At 34.9% G+C, this 16,933-nt stretch overlaps 3 protein-coding genes across 3 annotated transcripts; all 3 read right to left on the bottom strand.

Annotated features, from left to right (window-relative positions):
* Positions 1 to 5,074: 5,074 nt before the first annotated feature.
* On the bottom strand, positions 5,075 to 9,000 carry LOC139847021 (protein DETOXIFICATION 27-like). The gene is made up of 8 exons (XM_071836621.1): positions 8,657 to 9,000; positions 7,499 to 8,040; positions 7,302 to 7,388; positions 7,139 to 7,195; positions 6,517 to 6,755; positions 6,229 to 6,347; positions 5,316 to 5,405; positions 5,075 to 5,207 (listed from the first exon to the last, which is right to left on the bottom strand). The coding sequence occupies exons 1-8, from the start codon at positions 8,915 to 8,917 to the stop codon at positions 5,169 to 5,171; spliced, it is 1,434 nt and encodes a 477-aa protein (XP_071692722.1). The 5' UTR covers positions 8,918 to 9,000; the 3' UTR covers positions 5,075 to 5,168.
* A 3,426-nt stretch (positions 9,001 to 12,426) lies between these two features.
* On the bottom strand, positions 12,427 to 13,476 carry LOC139850572 (uncharacterized). The gene is made up of 2 exons (XM_071840135.1): positions 12,859 to 13,476; positions 12,427 to 12,782 (listed from the first exon to the last, which is right to left on the bottom strand). The coding sequence occupies exons 1-2, from the start codon at positions 13,451 to 13,453 to the stop codon at positions 12,607 to 12,609; spliced, it is 771 nt and encodes a 256-aa protein (XP_071696236.1). The 5' UTR covers positions 13,454 to 13,476; the 3' UTR covers positions 12,427 to 12,606.
* Positions 13,455 to 16,014, bottom strand: LOC139847349 (uncharacterized). The gene is made up of 4 exons (XM_071837013.1): positions 15,626 to 16,014; positions 13,795 to 15,530; positions 13,524 to 13,702; positions 13,455 to 13,470 (listed from the first exon to the last, which is right to left on the bottom strand). Exons 1-4 carry the CDS (start codon positions 15,699 to 15,701, stop codon positions 13,455 to 13,457), a joined length of 2,007 nt encoding a protein of 668 aa, XP_071693114.1. The 5' UTR covers positions 15,702 to 16,014.
* Between the last annotated feature and the right edge of the window lie 919 nt (positions 16,015 to 16,933).

Below are 16,933 nucleotides of genomic sequence, written 5' to 3'. Positions count from 1 at the left end.
GGGATGAGAAAACATAAACATTTCTTTTACTAAGTGAACACAAGTACAGGAAAACAAACATTCTACATACGAGTTTAGAACAAAATCCTCAATTCGATTATCATTAGTTACACTTGCCGGGTGTAAGTGAGAACTTATGTTGTATGGATCCATATGGGTTTGACAAACCCTCATTCAAACGGTTCGCTACTGTTTACGAATGAAATATATTTTCGTGAAACAGTGTATGTTCTTACACTATTGTGATGGGGTTCTATGGAAGGAAAGTTAAGCATTGATAATTGGGTGCTCGTGAAACAAACTTTTGGAATGTATTACTATTATATCAATATTACAAATCTTGTGGTTCATTTATACTTACTTACTTAAACCTATGATTTCACCAACGTTTTCGTTGACAGATTTCTATGTTTTTCTCAGGTCCTTGAACGTTTTGTGATACATGCTTCCGCTCATTACTTTTGATGCTTGCTTGGATATCGAGTATACATGCATACGTGGAGCGTCTTTTGGCTACTTTTAAATTGTGTCGCATATGTTTCAATTGTACTTTAAACTTTGTTATGTAACTAGTTGTCGAATTACTTTGTAAACCTTGAAACATCCTTACTTTTGAAATAAATGCGACATACTTTTGGTCAAACGTTGTTTTAAAGACTTATGACCACGTAACGGGACCTAAGTAGACGGCGCCGTCAATGACGATTTTGTCGGGTCGCTACACAAATTGGATGTCAAGCATTCTTAGACATTGGGGATTACTTTTGTCCTGATTTGTTGTGGGAATTTTATGCCAATGTTGCCTTAGAAGATAGCAAGAAGAAATTTGTCCACTCAGGCTTATATGACCAACAGTATAAGTGGACCATGGAGGAATTCTCAAACCTGTTAAATGTTCCTTACACTGGAGTTAAAATATTGTATCCTAGAAAAGATCTACGAAAGATTCCCAACAGATTCAAACTGTCTGACATAATTGCAAGGTTATGCAAGCCAGGGAAAGTAGTTAATGATGGTAGGGTTGTGATTAGTGATGAAGAGGTGTCACAACAACATGAGATACACTTGAGAATAATCAAAAGTAATGTGACTTTTAGGAGAGGTGGAGATAATCTGTTGTCTGGTACTGAAGCTCTGCTTTTGTATTGCCTACTAGAGGGTATTCAAGTGAATATGGGACACTTTCTCATTCATGTGATGAAAGATTTTCTTGAAATGGAAGAACCATTTCCGTATGCAGCCTTATTGCATAATGTGTTTGAGAAACTTAGTGTGGTTCAATATGAGGAAAAGCTAGTGCCAGAGAATCCCATTGTAGGATAGGTGATTCTGTTTTCACGTGTCTGTGTTTGATTATGTTCTTATGTATTTCAAGCTTCGTATGTAATTTGATGATGCTAGTCTGTTAGCATTGATACACTATTCTATGTCTGTAATAATCGTACTTCGGACATGTAATTGTGATCTTGATCTTATAGACTGAATGATGTAATATATTATGTTATGACCACACTATGCTATCTAATAATTCATGAATACTCTGTGCTGATTTGAATTGTGTTTGCAGTTATTTTCATAATGTCAGGTGTTTAAGCTGATCCGGAAGACGTTGCACATGAATCTGATATTGAGTCATCAGGGGGACCGCTATCTATTAATCTTCCAGGGTTAAAAGCTAACAGTGGTTCCAATCTCACTGCGTGTCTAAATGAGAAAGGTCCTAATGCTGGTAAATACAATGGCGTAATCGAGTTTTTGAAACGTTCAAGAATATTTGCAGCTATCTCTATGCCCTGTACGGCATATTACTCACATCAGAGAGAGTTCTGGGAACATGCAAGGATTGAGACTGTAGATGACAGGAAGGTTATTGTAAGTACTGTTTGTGGTCAGGAGATTAAGATATCTGAAGATACGATTCGAAACACTTTCTTGTTCGAGGATGATGAGAACATGCCGAAGAAGTTATCAAAGACAAAGATTACTGGATGTGTGTTAAGGTGCAAATATACTGGTGATATCACGAGAGCAACGATTAAAAGAAGTGGATTCACTCCACCGTATAGATATTTGTCGCTTGTTGTGCTGAGGTGTTTAAGTCCATTACAAGGTGGATTTGATGAGTTGAGTGAGATCTATCAGGGAATGTTTGATGCTTTGGTTTTGAAGGCTGATTTCAATTTCTCGGGAGTTACCCTTGATCTAATGGTGGAGAATGTGACGAGCAAGTTATATCTGATTTATCCGAGGTTCTTACAAATTATGATCAACCGTCAAACTGTTGATTTGCCAAGATTGAGGAAAGATGTCATTGATTTGAAGCATATGACAGATCTTACTTTCAATCGACTGAATAAGAAGAAGAGTACTAATGATGACAAGCTTGTATGTCATCTTGCGAAAGAAACTTATCAATGTCCTCCAGGGAAGAAGTGGAGAAATGAAAATAGTTTATCTGATCTAGAGCCTGATTTTAAGGTGGCAAACAGTGACGAAGAAGTTGAACAACCAGTTAATACTCAAGCTGCAGGTGGTTCAGGTGCTGGTGGATTAGTTGATGAGACTGGTGATGTTAATCCTAATGTTGGTGTTGAGGAAGCTTCAAGGGGATCAAAAAGGAGAATGGTTGAAGATGAGAGTTCTCAGGTCTCAGCAAAGCTGAAATTGAAAAGGAGGTTCAAACTGGTTTATAAAGATGCTGGTGGATCATCAGCTGGAACTCAACCGGTGACACCAACACCGCAGACTCAAGGATAACAAACTTCACAACAACAACGTCCATCAACACAACAGTCACCACATGTGGTTCAACAAGTCTCCCAAGAGACTGTTTCTACTCATACTCCGGAAGCTCCGATTCATGCTGGAACTGAAGGAGGTGTTAGTTCCTCGACTATCCGTACTTTGAATGATTTATATGTTCAAGCTATGGCTGATAACTTGAGAATGAGGAAGGAAATGGATGAGAAGGTTGAGCAGCTGAAGGAGGAGAATCGTGTTAAGTCTGAGGATGTTACACGGTTATCGTTGCAAGTTGACCTGTTGCAAAGGAAAGTTGGTGATCAATCGTTATTATTAACTAATGTGAAAAGAGAAGCTTCTCAAGCTAAGGAGTTGGCTGCATCAGCTCTTGCCAAGGTGACTGCGTGGGAAGAAAAGTTTGATTTGGTAGAGATGCCTGAGGATGAGACTGATAATAGAATGGTGGAGGCTCCTGGTTCCTCCAAAGCTACATCACTGTCAGTAATTCCTCTTAAAATTGATTATAGTTTTAGTGATTTCTTTTCTAAACAGGATGAGCTCAAGCATTCTGTTGTTTATGATGAACTAGAAGAGGGAGAGATCCCTCACAACCTCTCTAGAGAAGAGCTGGATGAACTGGTGCGTCTAGAGCAAGAGGAAGCTAAAGCGACTGACGCACAGTCCGACGATTCTCTATCTGAGGATGACTCTTTTGGCCCTGAAGTTACAGAGGGTTTTAGTGATAGAGATGTAGATGATTTAGTTGAGGATGTTACTCATGAAGATTTTCCTACATATCAAAATGATAAGAATGAGGATCTTCCTGGTTTTGATGAATTGTTTAAGACTGATGATGAGATTTTGAACAGAAGGTGTAAAGAGAAGGATAGAACTGAAGTTTTGCCTGAAGGTTTCTTGCCTGTTAAATATAATGATAAATCAGTTAAAAAGTTGGAAGCTGATTGGAGAGATATCTTGAGGATTAGAAAGTATTGTGAGAAACCGAAGCTTGAGCCAAAGTATTTAAAGATGATTAATCTGAGAAAGAGTGCAAAAGGGAGAATTCTAGCCTGGGCTTATATTGAAGAATTCAACATGTTTGCAGTTAAGCGAGAGTTTGGCGTTGATTATTTCAAACATGGTCACGAATTCAAGTCACTACCGTATTTTGAGCTAATGCAGATTGCCAGGTTAAAGATGTTGTATTGTGGAATGAACGATCGATCTTCGTTACTGGTGAAGAAGATTCGAATTGCTTTTAATTCAAAGAATTGGGAAGGTTTTAGGCCACAGTTTCCTAGGATCAGTTACAAAGTTAATCCTAGAACTGGTGAATCTCGAAGGATTGTAAAGTACAAGCGGGCAAAGACTATGAAGAAGGTACCATTGAGGAAATTGCCTCAAAATTGGAGTCAGAGGTTCAGATGGTGGTTTTACGATGATCGTTCTAAAGAAGCTGTGATTGTTTTGGATAAGATGAAAGAGGATGATATTGAGTGCATTCGTGTGTTGGATCCGATTTGGTTAAGAGACTGTACCGAGGCTGATATTTTCACGTTATATTATAACCGTATGCTCTATCGACGAGAGAACAAGGTGCAGGCTGAACAGTATGTGAAAGTAGCTAAACTGTGCTACTTGAACAACATGGTAATAGATCCGTACGAATGAATTGGATGACGACTGAAGACTTTTGATATAGAACTAGGTCTTAGGGGGAGTTTGTTGGTGCATAATCCAAGTTCTATTATGTAATATGTTCTATTCGTATTGTGTTTGCTATTTCAGTCATGTAAGGATATCGTCATTAATACATTGTGTTTGGATTGTTTAATATAATGACGTGAAATGGTTCGAGCTGTTTGGTTGGCAGCTCAGACCATCGACCGATGGTAGAGACCATCGGTCGAGGGACTATCACCATCGGCCGTAGGTCAGAGACCACCGGCCGATGGTCGTTGTAACTATATATAAATACGGGTGTTGAGTTACATTGTTAGGTTACACACTCTACACCCTCTAGCCGTCGTATATTGCTGTTACCATTGTCCCAGTTACATTGGTTAGATAGATCCCAAAGTGAATAACGTATTCGATTCGTCATAGTTTAGTGTTTTCCGCCTCTACTCTAGGTATAACGTTTAACCTAAGGTCCTAGATCGTCTAAGAGTTATTTACTTTCCACCTTGTTAGTTGGAATTGTGGTTTGGTCGGTGCTTTTTGCCGCTTGTTTCAGCTAGATTTGGATATCTTTTTGTATCATTTTAACTTGTTGATTTTTAAATCTTTTAAATGTTATTATATTTTTTCGAGGTAACAAATTCATTGTAGATAAATAGACAATACTGTTTTTCAAACTTATAAGGCTACAATTGAATTATATTATGTGATTTAAAGCGTACAAAACTTTATTGCAAACCCTTAAGTTATGTAAGATTTGAATATTTTGCAGCTGCCTTTTGAGCCTGCAAATGAAATATAAAATAAATTTATTAAAAAACTACTTTTATATCAGATAATTCACTTAAATTAAACTTCTATAATGGTGAAATCAAAATGAAATGAAGATTTACCTCTTTGTCCCAATCGCAACGAGCAGTCATCATCCCTAATATGATTGTTTGTAACGCAGTTCCACCAAATATCATTCCTCCCCATATTCCCTGTTATTTGTAATGATTAGTAATATATTTGATTAAACCGGTATTAACGATTAGTAATATATTTGATTAAACCGGTATGGTATGTATAGTGTTTGAACTGGGGTGGTGCCTCACACCCAGCGCAAGGAGCAAAAGGTGCAGTGGGGGGTAACGCCCCTAGACATCCACAAGGAGCGCTACCTCTTGTCCCCGCTAGGGGGCGCATCATATCCCTCTTGATCCAATATTTTCGTGACAGTTTAAAGTTAAGTTACGGATTTGCACTTCATACTCTCCAAACCGGTTTTTAAGCATAATTTAATAACCTTGTTTTCAAGTAAATCACAATTAGTCAAATGATTGTTTGATGACATCAAATCACCTACATGGTTTGATTGTACAATATCTATACACTACTAAAATGTTTTAAAATATTATATTATATATTTGTTGGTGTACCAGTATATATTATATTGAATTTTGACTGTGACTGTGAAGTGGTGAGTGTCAAATTTTAAGGTCAAATAGTGGTGAGTATTAGTGATCAGATTTTGAGTGACATAGTAAAGTATGAATGAGAATTTAATAAAAATGAAATTTATTAATAATTGAAAAAAATGTGTAAAATAGTGATTGGATGTCAAAAGTAGTTGTTCGTAAATAGTTTGCGTGACGCTGAAATTTCGTTAGTATTTGACGCCTCACTAGGCGCATTTGGGCGACAAATGGAAGCCACGTCCCAAGCACAAATGAGTTTAACGTTAGGTTAGTGATAGCCTATTAGTGGTAACAGTAACTAGTAATTTACGTGAGAAAGAAAAAAAACAATAGTGATATTTGATACCTCGACACCAAGATGTAAAATCAAGCCCAAAACAACTCCGAAAGGTACACCAACCAAATAGTACGAGCCCAAATTTATGTATGCAACCCATGATTGCCATCCCGAACCCACCGCAACGCCTGTAATAACAATAACAATAATGAATATATAATATACGAGTAATATAAATAGTAAATATAAAGGTTCATTAAAAGAGCCTAAATGCTCATTAAAAAGCATGTAACTATAACAAATACATATTTCGCTAATACAATCAATTATTAAATTTATCAAGAGTTTAATTACTACCAGATATTACAGGTTGAATGCTGTTAAGAAGGATGGTGAATGCTAAGAGCCAAGCCATGTCTTCGACTGCTTCAAGAACAACTGTGCTAGATGTGAATATGAGAGCAAACGTGTTATGAAATACGACTATTAGTACACAAAATACAAGTCCGATAACTGTTGAATGTAATATGGCCACCAAAGTCGCATATTTCGCTCCATTTCCATTCCCAGCTCCTAACTCATTCGATACTCTTACTCTGTAACACAACATATATATATGATCACATTATAATCTAGTACTAGTACTAGTACTAGTATTGTTGTTACCTTAACTTTTAGCTAGTCAATCTGATATAAACAAATCATAAAATAATAAATAAATTCGTAAGACTACAAATTAAAGAAAAAAATTGCACTTGATGTGCTAGACGACTCAGATTTTGTACCAACCTTTTTCTACCAGGTAGATGCTACACACCATCATGTAAACAAACTGAAACATGTACATTACTATTCCTTATTCCTTTTCTTATATCTTGAACGAATTATACATAAAACTTCGTGTTTATTCATTAGAGTATATAACTACTCCATATCTTATCTTGTCTATATATATGAAAACAGAGAAGATAATACTTACCCTATCCCGGCAAAAAATGCGAGAGGAATCATCATTTCCCAGCCATTGATATTCATGCTACAAACAAATATTGCCCCAATTGTGAAAAACCAAAGTAAAAGTAACTATATGTAAATTACATTTTTGTAGTAATAAATTATATTGACAACAAGTTAGTTAATACCAAATCGACACTGCATCGATGGCAATGGTGGCGTTTTTCAAAAAGGCAGTCATTAATACCAATATCCGATAATACCAGTTCTCCAAACTGCATAATAATTAACCGTATCAAAAATTATATATTTATCAGTATGTACAAAATAAGTGTCCACTTTTCTATCTTTACTGATCTGAAGCAAAAATATATATGTTACCTACCAAAGCATGACACCTGAAGCAGCCGAAAGTTTGAAAAATTCCCACAACCCTGAGAATGCTTGCATCGAGAAACCGCTCCATGTTAAAGGACAACCCCCAAGAACGGTATACAAAAACAAGGCAATGAAATTCAACCACCAGGAAACATCTAAAGCAACAACCGTTCCAACAATTCCAAAGTGAAATACATTTGTAAACAACCAAGTAACTAAAATGTGTATTACAAGAATCACCAATGATACCCATGCCAATACCGAAGTCTTTAGTTGGCTTTGTAAGGCTCGTTGAACAGGGAACAAAAACGCGAATGAAAAATGTTGAGGTATCAACCACAACGCGGCTACTCCAGATAATTCAGCAACTTCGTCAGATTGACCTAATAATTTTAAAATCGGGGTGGCGTATATGTATACGGGTAGTGTGATTATACAGCATATAAATAGAACAATCCATGATCTTTGCATGTATATTCCGATCATGTTGTATCTTTTTGCCCCAAACGCTTGTCCACATAACGTTTCTAATGCACTTGCCATTCCAAGCTGCCAAGAATCACACAACTAGAAAAATGAGAACAGGCGACGCATATTTTTTGTAGCGCTCAAAAAGCGCCGCTAAAGGATAGCTAACGACAAAAGTTTCAACGACGCTTGTTCAAAATATTTTTTTTTTAGTATGGTTAATAACTGGAGAAAGAGTTTTTCTTCTACCTGATCATCATAACTGTCCTCCTAATCATATAAGATTAGGACATGCATGTAAGCAGCATCAAAGCAAGTTAGCGGTAGCAATCATGTACAGTAGCAAAACCGATTAAGGGTGATTGTCTAGAATAATGGATGCAAACTGAAGTCCCACGTCAAAAATTAAAAGAAACTAATGTAAACATATAATCACTTGAAAACTTAATTCCTAATATCACCACTGATTTAATTAAGAATATTGATTTAAGAATACTAGAGAACTCAATTACTTCGTACAATAAAAAGTATGTACTTTGATGACAACTCTACTGTTGGTTTAAAAAATTCTTAAAAATGTTGTTAAAAAAATTCTAACTAAATAAATGAACTAACAAAACCAATAAACCAGAGGCACAATTTTATTATACTCCGTAATTAGTTTTGGGTGTACAAGTAATATCAGAAATTAACTTACCATTAAGCCGAAGTTGAAGCCTACGATGACGCTAGTTGAGATTGTGATGGCGGCGAGTTCCACGTCACCAAGGTGGCCGGCGAAAGCTTGAGTGACAACATTCATACTAAAACTGGCAACACGGCTTAAGATGGAGGGACCAACTATGTACCAAAGTTTCTTGGACTCGATCCAAAATCTTGATTTATAATTACTTTCTTCTGATTCTGATAATAATAAACCATGGTTTAATTCTTCTTGGCCCTCTCTGGTTTTCATCATTCAATTTCACAGTTTTTAAAATTTTTAATTAAATTAAACTAGGATAGGATGAAAACAAATGCGAATTGGAAACGTACACTATGAGATGAAATGAACAAGATAGATAAGATATCGACGTAATGTGATGGTGGCAACATCTTGCCCTTTTGTACACGTGTTGGCTTAAAATACCTATGGGTGGTTTTTACTTTTTAGATTCCAGAAATGTGTATAAACAAGTTGGGGAAAGTTTTTATATTCGATTATTAAAATGAAGAGAAAAAAAAAAAAAAGTAAAAGAAACAGATTGAACTGAATGACGTCAACATTTGAATCCGAAAAAAACGTACGTGAATGGTTCGAAAAATTTCGTTTAATGAAATAAATCGCGACTTTGAGTTATTGACATTGTATGTGTTACTTGAAGAACAAGCATCTTCTCTCTACACAGAAGTTTTGTTTTCACTGACGACATGCAAAAATTTGAATATCTTGATTATTCGCAAAAATTGTATGAAATCGTAGAGGAATTCAAGATAGAAGATAACAAAATTAATTTGTATCTTGAATTCAATACTGAAAATTATCATCCTTTATACAAGCACATGAATAGTTCTGATTACGGATACTCGTAATTTAATGTAACGTTTATTATTTTAGAAGTTTATTTTATTGTGTACTTGTAGTTTAATATATGTACTCGTATTTAGAAAATTATGTAAGTATTATTGTATTATTTAAATTAATAAAGAATAAATATATAAATAAATAACTATAATAATAAATATTTTCACTCGAAGACACTGAAAATTGACACTGAACAGATTCCTTAATTTATTACCATTGTCAGTTTTTCATTGTCAATTCAGTTAGCGTCCAATTATCAGCAAGACATTGAAAAATACGGAAACTGACACTGAACGACATCTGGTACTATTAGTATAAGAGTTAATATTCAATAACTATTATTTATTATTTTTTTTAATTCTTTACAAAATGCAAACTCACACACACCACTACACAAATTAATTACGAAATAATACAAATATAATATTTTTTAATAAAAATATATATATTTGTATTTTATTAATATATTTTAATTTAAATATTATATCTTCTAAAAAGTTCTATAAAAGAAATTCATATGTAAAATTTTTTATATAGAACAAACTTTATTGGAGTTTATATGAATATGAATGTCACCATCATTCTTGTTGTGATACCAGCTCACTCACGGCCCACCTAATCAATTTTAATTCTTAAATTGGTCCAGTATTCATTGAATACCCCCAACAAATCAGCAATATGTAACATTTATCTAACATTAGTTATATGTAACATTAGTTATCTGGGCTGGTATTGTTATTTATTGGTATTCTCGAATTTGAGTTAAAAACTGTAGTACAAACTAAAGCTCAAATCTCAATTCTGAGTTTTCGTCATCAAGCCTTTCAATCTCATTATATATAAGACGATTCAATAAAAGCATGACATTTATTCGTAGTTTTATGTGAAACATTTGGAAAAGACAAATGAGGCAAACCACCAGTGGCGAGTCTATGTATAACCCCGTGGGGTCACGGGACAACACTAGTTTAAAAAATTTTAGTAGAAAATACTCTTTAAATTGTATATGACACCACTAAATTTAACCGGAGGACCCCATATATTTTTCAAATTTATAGTGTTTCTTTTAAATTGTATAGTACACCACTCAAATTAACTAGTCGGAACCCATATATTTTTCGCATTTATAGTTTTTTTAAAGGTAAACTACCACTAAAATAACGTTCAAATATAATTAGTACTGAAAAAAAAATTCAGGACCCCATTGAGTTGTAATCCTGGAATCGCCACTGCAAACCACCGTACGTAATATGATGGGAGTCCAAATCTAGAATCCAAGAAACAACCAAGTGACATTAGTTATATCGTATGGGTGTAAACAAGTCGAGCTCGAGCTCGAGAAGGCTTGAGCTCGGCTCGTTTAGAATTTGATGAGCTGGGGTTCGGCTAAGTTTGAGCCTAGCATATAAAGCTCGAGCTCGGCTTGTACGAATTTACAAAAGCTCAAGCTCTGTTCGAACTCCACTCGTTTATTTCATAATATTATTCTTTTAATTTTATTTTGATTAATTTCGATATTTGTGTTATTTATTCCATGCCTTTTAATTGTAAATAATAGATTTACCTGTTATATTTTATACTTTATAAAATTATTATACGACTATTTTGTATATTATATTATTAGTCAATAATATTAATTAATGTATATAAATGAAAAGCCTGTTTAAATTCGCGAGATTGTATAATGAGTCGAGCTCAAATAACTCGTCAATAGCTAAGCTCATTTACACTCCTTATTATATGTACATAGTATGATGGGAATCCAAATATTTTTTTTTTTTCCGTTGATCATATTTTATATGTACATAGTATGATGGGAATCCAAATATTTTTTTCCGTTGATCATATTAATCACTTTTTTAATAGCAGAAGGCAAAAACATTATTACGGAGTAAAAGACTAGCAAGGAGCTAGCAGTGAAAATCAAGTTACAGTGCGTTCATTAGGTTTTGCAACTAGACTTTTTTGCTCAGTTGGTCCCTCTATTATACCCCAAATCGCTGGTTTGGTCCCTCAGTTTTTAATTTGGCAATCAGAGTCCCTTTATTATTTTAATTTTGCAATTGGAGTCCCTCCGTCAACTGGACATCCAAATCGAACGTTAACTCTCATCATGTGAGTTACACGTGATGGGTATTATCGGAATTAAATTTTTTTTTTTGGTATTTAATAACGCCAACGGGTAAGGTCCCCACTTTCATCCTCCGCTTTTCACTCTCTTCTCACTTGAAACCCTAATTCATTTACATAACGTATTAATCAGAAATTGGAGCTACAAATCGATAACAATGGAATGCTGGTGTGGTCGACCTTGTGTAATTCGAATATCTGGCACTGAATCTAACCCTGGACGTCGATTCTATACATGTGAAAAAAAGGTAAGATTGTTTATGTTGTTTCGAATTTTATGAAATAATTAACAAGATGTTAGCATTTCCTGTTTATGTTGTTGCTCAGATCACTAGGTGCGACTTCTTTGCTTGGTATGATCCTCCAAATACAATCAATGCCCTAGCTACACTTATGAATGCCAAAATGGAAGTGGATGAAAAGCTCAAAGATGCAGAAAAAAGAGAGACGAATTGGAAGATGATGTGTATATTTAGCTGGATTGTGTTTGGTATTTATTTTTTTAGTCATTGAAATTGTGGTGTATGTATGATGTACTTTGTAAAATGGTAATGGTAATGGAATGAAGCTTGTTTTGTTAAATTTTGCATCTGTTTTATATCTGTATCTGTAACCTTACAACACAAGACAATGACTCCAAGTGTAGACAATAAATTGTAACCAAAGTCATACAGTGTAACCAAAAACACAAGACAATACATTGTAACTAAAGTGAAATGACAAACATACAGACAATACATTGTAACTAAAGTGAAATGACAAACATACAAGCATTACCAAATGTCATAGATTCCAAAAGTCAACATAAGTACGTAGTACCAGTTACCAAATGTGCTTAAACTTACCAAAAGACAACAACACACCTTAATAAAATACAAACATTGTACCAAGTCACATAACAAGTTTTAAGTAGACATAAAACACATGATTAAAACACAAACCACCACCAACATTCACTTCTTCTTCTTCCCTTTTCCAACTACCATTGTCTTCTTTGAAGGAGATAGCTTAACTTTCACTGTCTTTTTTGTCCACTTGTTATCCACATTCCCACTTCTTTTCTTCTCACCTGTACAAGTACTCTTATTGTGTCCATAAGTACCACATGTGCCACACTTCTTTAGCTTGCCTATAAATATTAACAAAATAAATACCATATTAATTGAAATGGTACTAGATGTAATTAATAAATAAAATGAGCATACCTTTTGAGCTAAGTTTACCACTATCACCAATGACATCAACTTCATTTTTGGACAACCTTCTTTTCTTTTTTGGACGACCAGGTGTGGAAATAGTCTTTGGTGATACCAGAGTGAACATGCCTTCTGCCTTTGGCCATAAGCTTCTCCCATTCAATGGCTCAATGGTGTATTGGTAAGTTTTGATCCATGTATCTAACAAATACACTGGATGAACCCATGTTTCTGGTTCACCAGTTTCCAAACCATTTTCACTCATGTTATAAAACACTGCAATTGCATGCTTACAAGGTATCCCTGTTAGTTCCCACTTTCTACAAGCACATGATCTAGTCTCCATATCCATAACATATTGATTAACTTTTCCACTCACTTGGTACCTTTGATCTCCACCCCATAAGACAGTACACTGGTGAGCCTCAGATTTGATTTTCTCAAACAATTTGGTGGCTGCAGGTGTTAAAGGGCCATTAGTCTTGGAAATGTTTTTCTTTACATTAACAATTCTCTTCATGCAATACTCTCGGATGTATTCTAAAGCTGTAACTATGGGTTTGTCACGTGCATCAACTAACCATCTGTTGAAACACTCACACATGTTACTGAGCAACACATCTGATACAGCCCTTCCTGTACAATGACTCCTTGCCCACTGATGGTAAAATGACTCCTTCAATTGTTGCATAGCCTGCTCAAACTCAGGAACTGTTGTTACACTAGCACATCTCCACAAGTGATTCTTATAAGCAACACCCCTGAAATCCCCTTTCATATTCCCATGAATATGTCTAAGGCAATGTCTATGCTCAGCACAAGGAAACACATTTGTAACAGCTTGTATTAAACCCTAACAGCATAAAACAATAAAAGTTAAAGTAACTAACCATTAACAAATGTAATGTAATTAAATTAAATATGAATTAAACAAGTAATTTTTACCTTTTGCCTGTCACTGATAAAAGTAAAGTTAGAATTGGTAGACAAGTCAAGATCTTGACCCAAGCACTCTAAGAACCAAGTCCAGGATGAACCACACTCTTGTTCAACAATGGCATATGCTACAGGATATATGCCATTGTTTGAATCAACCCCTACAGCACTCAAAATACAACCAGTTGCAGGTTGTTTCATAAAAGCACCATCCAACCCAAGTAGATCTCTACCTATTGCTTTAAAATCCTTCTTCAATGGTCCCAAACAAATGTAAATTCTCTTGAAAACCCTAGTTTCAGACTTTAGGGTTCCTGGCTCAACCTCAAACTTAACAGTAGTATCAACATTACCTCTCTTTAATTCACAAACATAATCTCTGAGCTCAGCATACTGAGATTTATAATCCCCTTGAATCATCTTTGTTGCCTTTCTCACAGCACGATATGCTTTATGCTCACTGATGATTAATTCAGTTTCTGTTTCCAAATATGATCTGACAGCTTTAATTGGTATCTTTGGATTCTTTTGAATTTGAGGTACCAACCGATTTGATAAAAATTGGTAAGTGCAGAATTTTAGTATTCTTGCAGGTTGACATTCATGTTGGTGTCTGTAGGTTCTAACCTCCCATTCTTCACTATCTTTTTCTTTGGATACCAACAACACCCACTCACAAACAATGTGTAATTCCCTTTTTGCCCATTTGTTAGTCTTCCCACTACAAGATTCTCCTGCTTTTTTAATTTGACTAGTCACTTTGTCTTTACTCTTCCCAACTACACCACCTTTAACTCTTAAGTTACTGGGCCCCACATCACATTTTGTCTTCTTTGACAAATCACTTTGACTAACTATCTCACCACCTTTTGAATTTATACACAACCCTTCACATTTAACCCTAATTCTTCTTTTGTCATTCTTAACAATAACTAGCTTTCTCCTAGTTTCAATAGCATGCATTCTCACAGCTTCCCTAACCTCTGATTTACTTTCAAACTTTTGTCCAAGATAGAAGAAAGTTTTTCCCACTTGAACACTACCTTCAACCTCCTTTTTATGATTACGAATTCTCTTCTTCCTTACCCCTTCTTCATCACTTTGAGAATCATAGCTTTCAAAACCATCATTGTTCAACACTTCCAATTCTGTACCCTCAATATTGACCTCATCATCTTCAAATGAGTTACAGCCATTTCCCATAAACTCTACATTCTTATCAATGTTAAAATTAAAATCTTTCATCTCTACATGAACATCCAAAATCTCATTTTCATCATCAACAATGTAATCACTATCCTCAGAGTCACTACCTTCACTGTTATCACCCTCTACTAAGCTCCCATCACTGTGAACACCACCAACTACTAAGTTATCATTATTAATTTGTTCTGACCATAACCTCTTCCCTTTAATATCCTCATGTTCAGCATACACATCAATTTGCCTATAAATCACATCACCATCTTCTAGACAACTAAGCAAATAGTCCCTATGTTCATTATCATTTAAAAGATTTAACCCAGTATCCATGTTTGTATTGGGTTTAAGAAAACGATATACCACAGACCTGGTGGGATCATAACCTAATTCTTGCATGACTGAATCCAGTTGTCCTAAACAAAACTTTTCAATGTCAAAACAATCAATGTAATCAGTTTTACCTTCTGTGTACACAACTTCACTACCCATTCTAAAATATCCACCATGATGTAACACAATCGTGAACAAATCAGGGTATACATCTGAAAAATGTGTAAAAAATTAAAGTTAACAAAACAATTACCTAATAATATTTAGGGTTCCACAGAATTATGAGCTTTGGGTGCATAAAACATACCGTATAATTGGTCGATAGCCTTTTGATCAGTTTCTGATGTACGAATAGTCCATGAATCATCCATTGAATCATCCATTGATAATCAATTTTGCTTTTAGGTTTTACTTCGTGGTTAACACTATTTGGAGGGATGAGTGTGAAAATCGGTGGATAAAAGTGGGGGACCATACCCGTTTGGGTTTATTCAGTACCAAGAATTAAAATTAATTCCGATATTACCCATCACGTGTAACTCACGTGATGGGAGTTAACGTTCGATTTGGATGTCCGTTAGACGGAAGACTCCAATTGCAAAATTAAAATAATAAAGGGACTCTGATTGCCAAATTAAAAACTGAGGGACCAAACCAGCGATTTGGGGTATAATAGAGGGACCAACTGAGCAAAAAAGTCTTGCAACTACGATGTTTAATTAATTTGACTCCTAAACCATCAAATGCCAAATCGACAATGCTATGAAAAATTGAAACTTCTTCATCTTTGCTTCATTAATGACGTGACTATTACATAGGCGCCATATATTTCAAAATGTTGAGGTAACTATAACTCTAAGTGTGTGCGTTGATTGCCATTTAATGGGACACCGTCAACTCATAAGTCATAACCATTCCTCATTAATCGAATTACATGATGGAATTAGGAGACCAGTACATCGAATTCCGTGATCAAATTAAACACTAATGGTGAGCTCTCATGAGACTCATTGAACAAAAGGAGCAAGCCCAAATATACAGCCCGAAGGCCCATCTGACGATCTTGAATCACTATGTTACATTGCTACCATCCAAAAATACTCAAAAACGGGATTATAGTTTATAGATCACCCCTCTGCAGCAAATGGCCAAGTGTGCACTGAATCTGCCATGACCACTTTTGAACATAGTGATTGAAACTAATCTGTAAATAAACGTAGTAAATGTTTTTTTCGATTTAAAAAATCCGTTACGGTTAACGATAAAGAGAATTATATCTAATATTTGTTATATACTTATATTGATTGATACTCTGCATTTGACTACCATACACTCCGAAATGTAATTATATATTTTACATGAGATTATATTGATTGTCCTTGTCTATTAATAATTACATTGAATTGATTGAACATCCTTAATCTACTTGTTAAACACGCTTCTAGTCCTAACTTCTTAGCTTATGTTAATTATCTCGTTAAATTTAACTATGCACAAAACATTTAAGTTGAAAAACGTATTTAATTTAATAATATACTAAAGACGAGAATTAAAGAGACTCTTAAGATCAACATCTCAATCATGAATCATAAATTGATGAGAAGCTAGATAGTAC

Source organism: Rutidosis leptorrhynchoides, chromosome 5 (assembly GCF_046630445.1).
Source record: "Rutidosis leptorrhynchoides isolate AG116_Rl617_1_P2 chromosome 5, CSIRO_AGI_Rlap_v1, whole genome shotgun sequence".
Taxonomy (NCBI): Eukaryota; Viridiplantae; Streptophyta; class Magnoliopsida; order Asterales; family Asteraceae; genus Rutidosis; species Rutidosis leptorrhynchoides.
The sequence above is the reverse complement of the archived record's forward strand: the minus strand, read 5'-3'. Positions and strand labels throughout refer to the sequence as shown.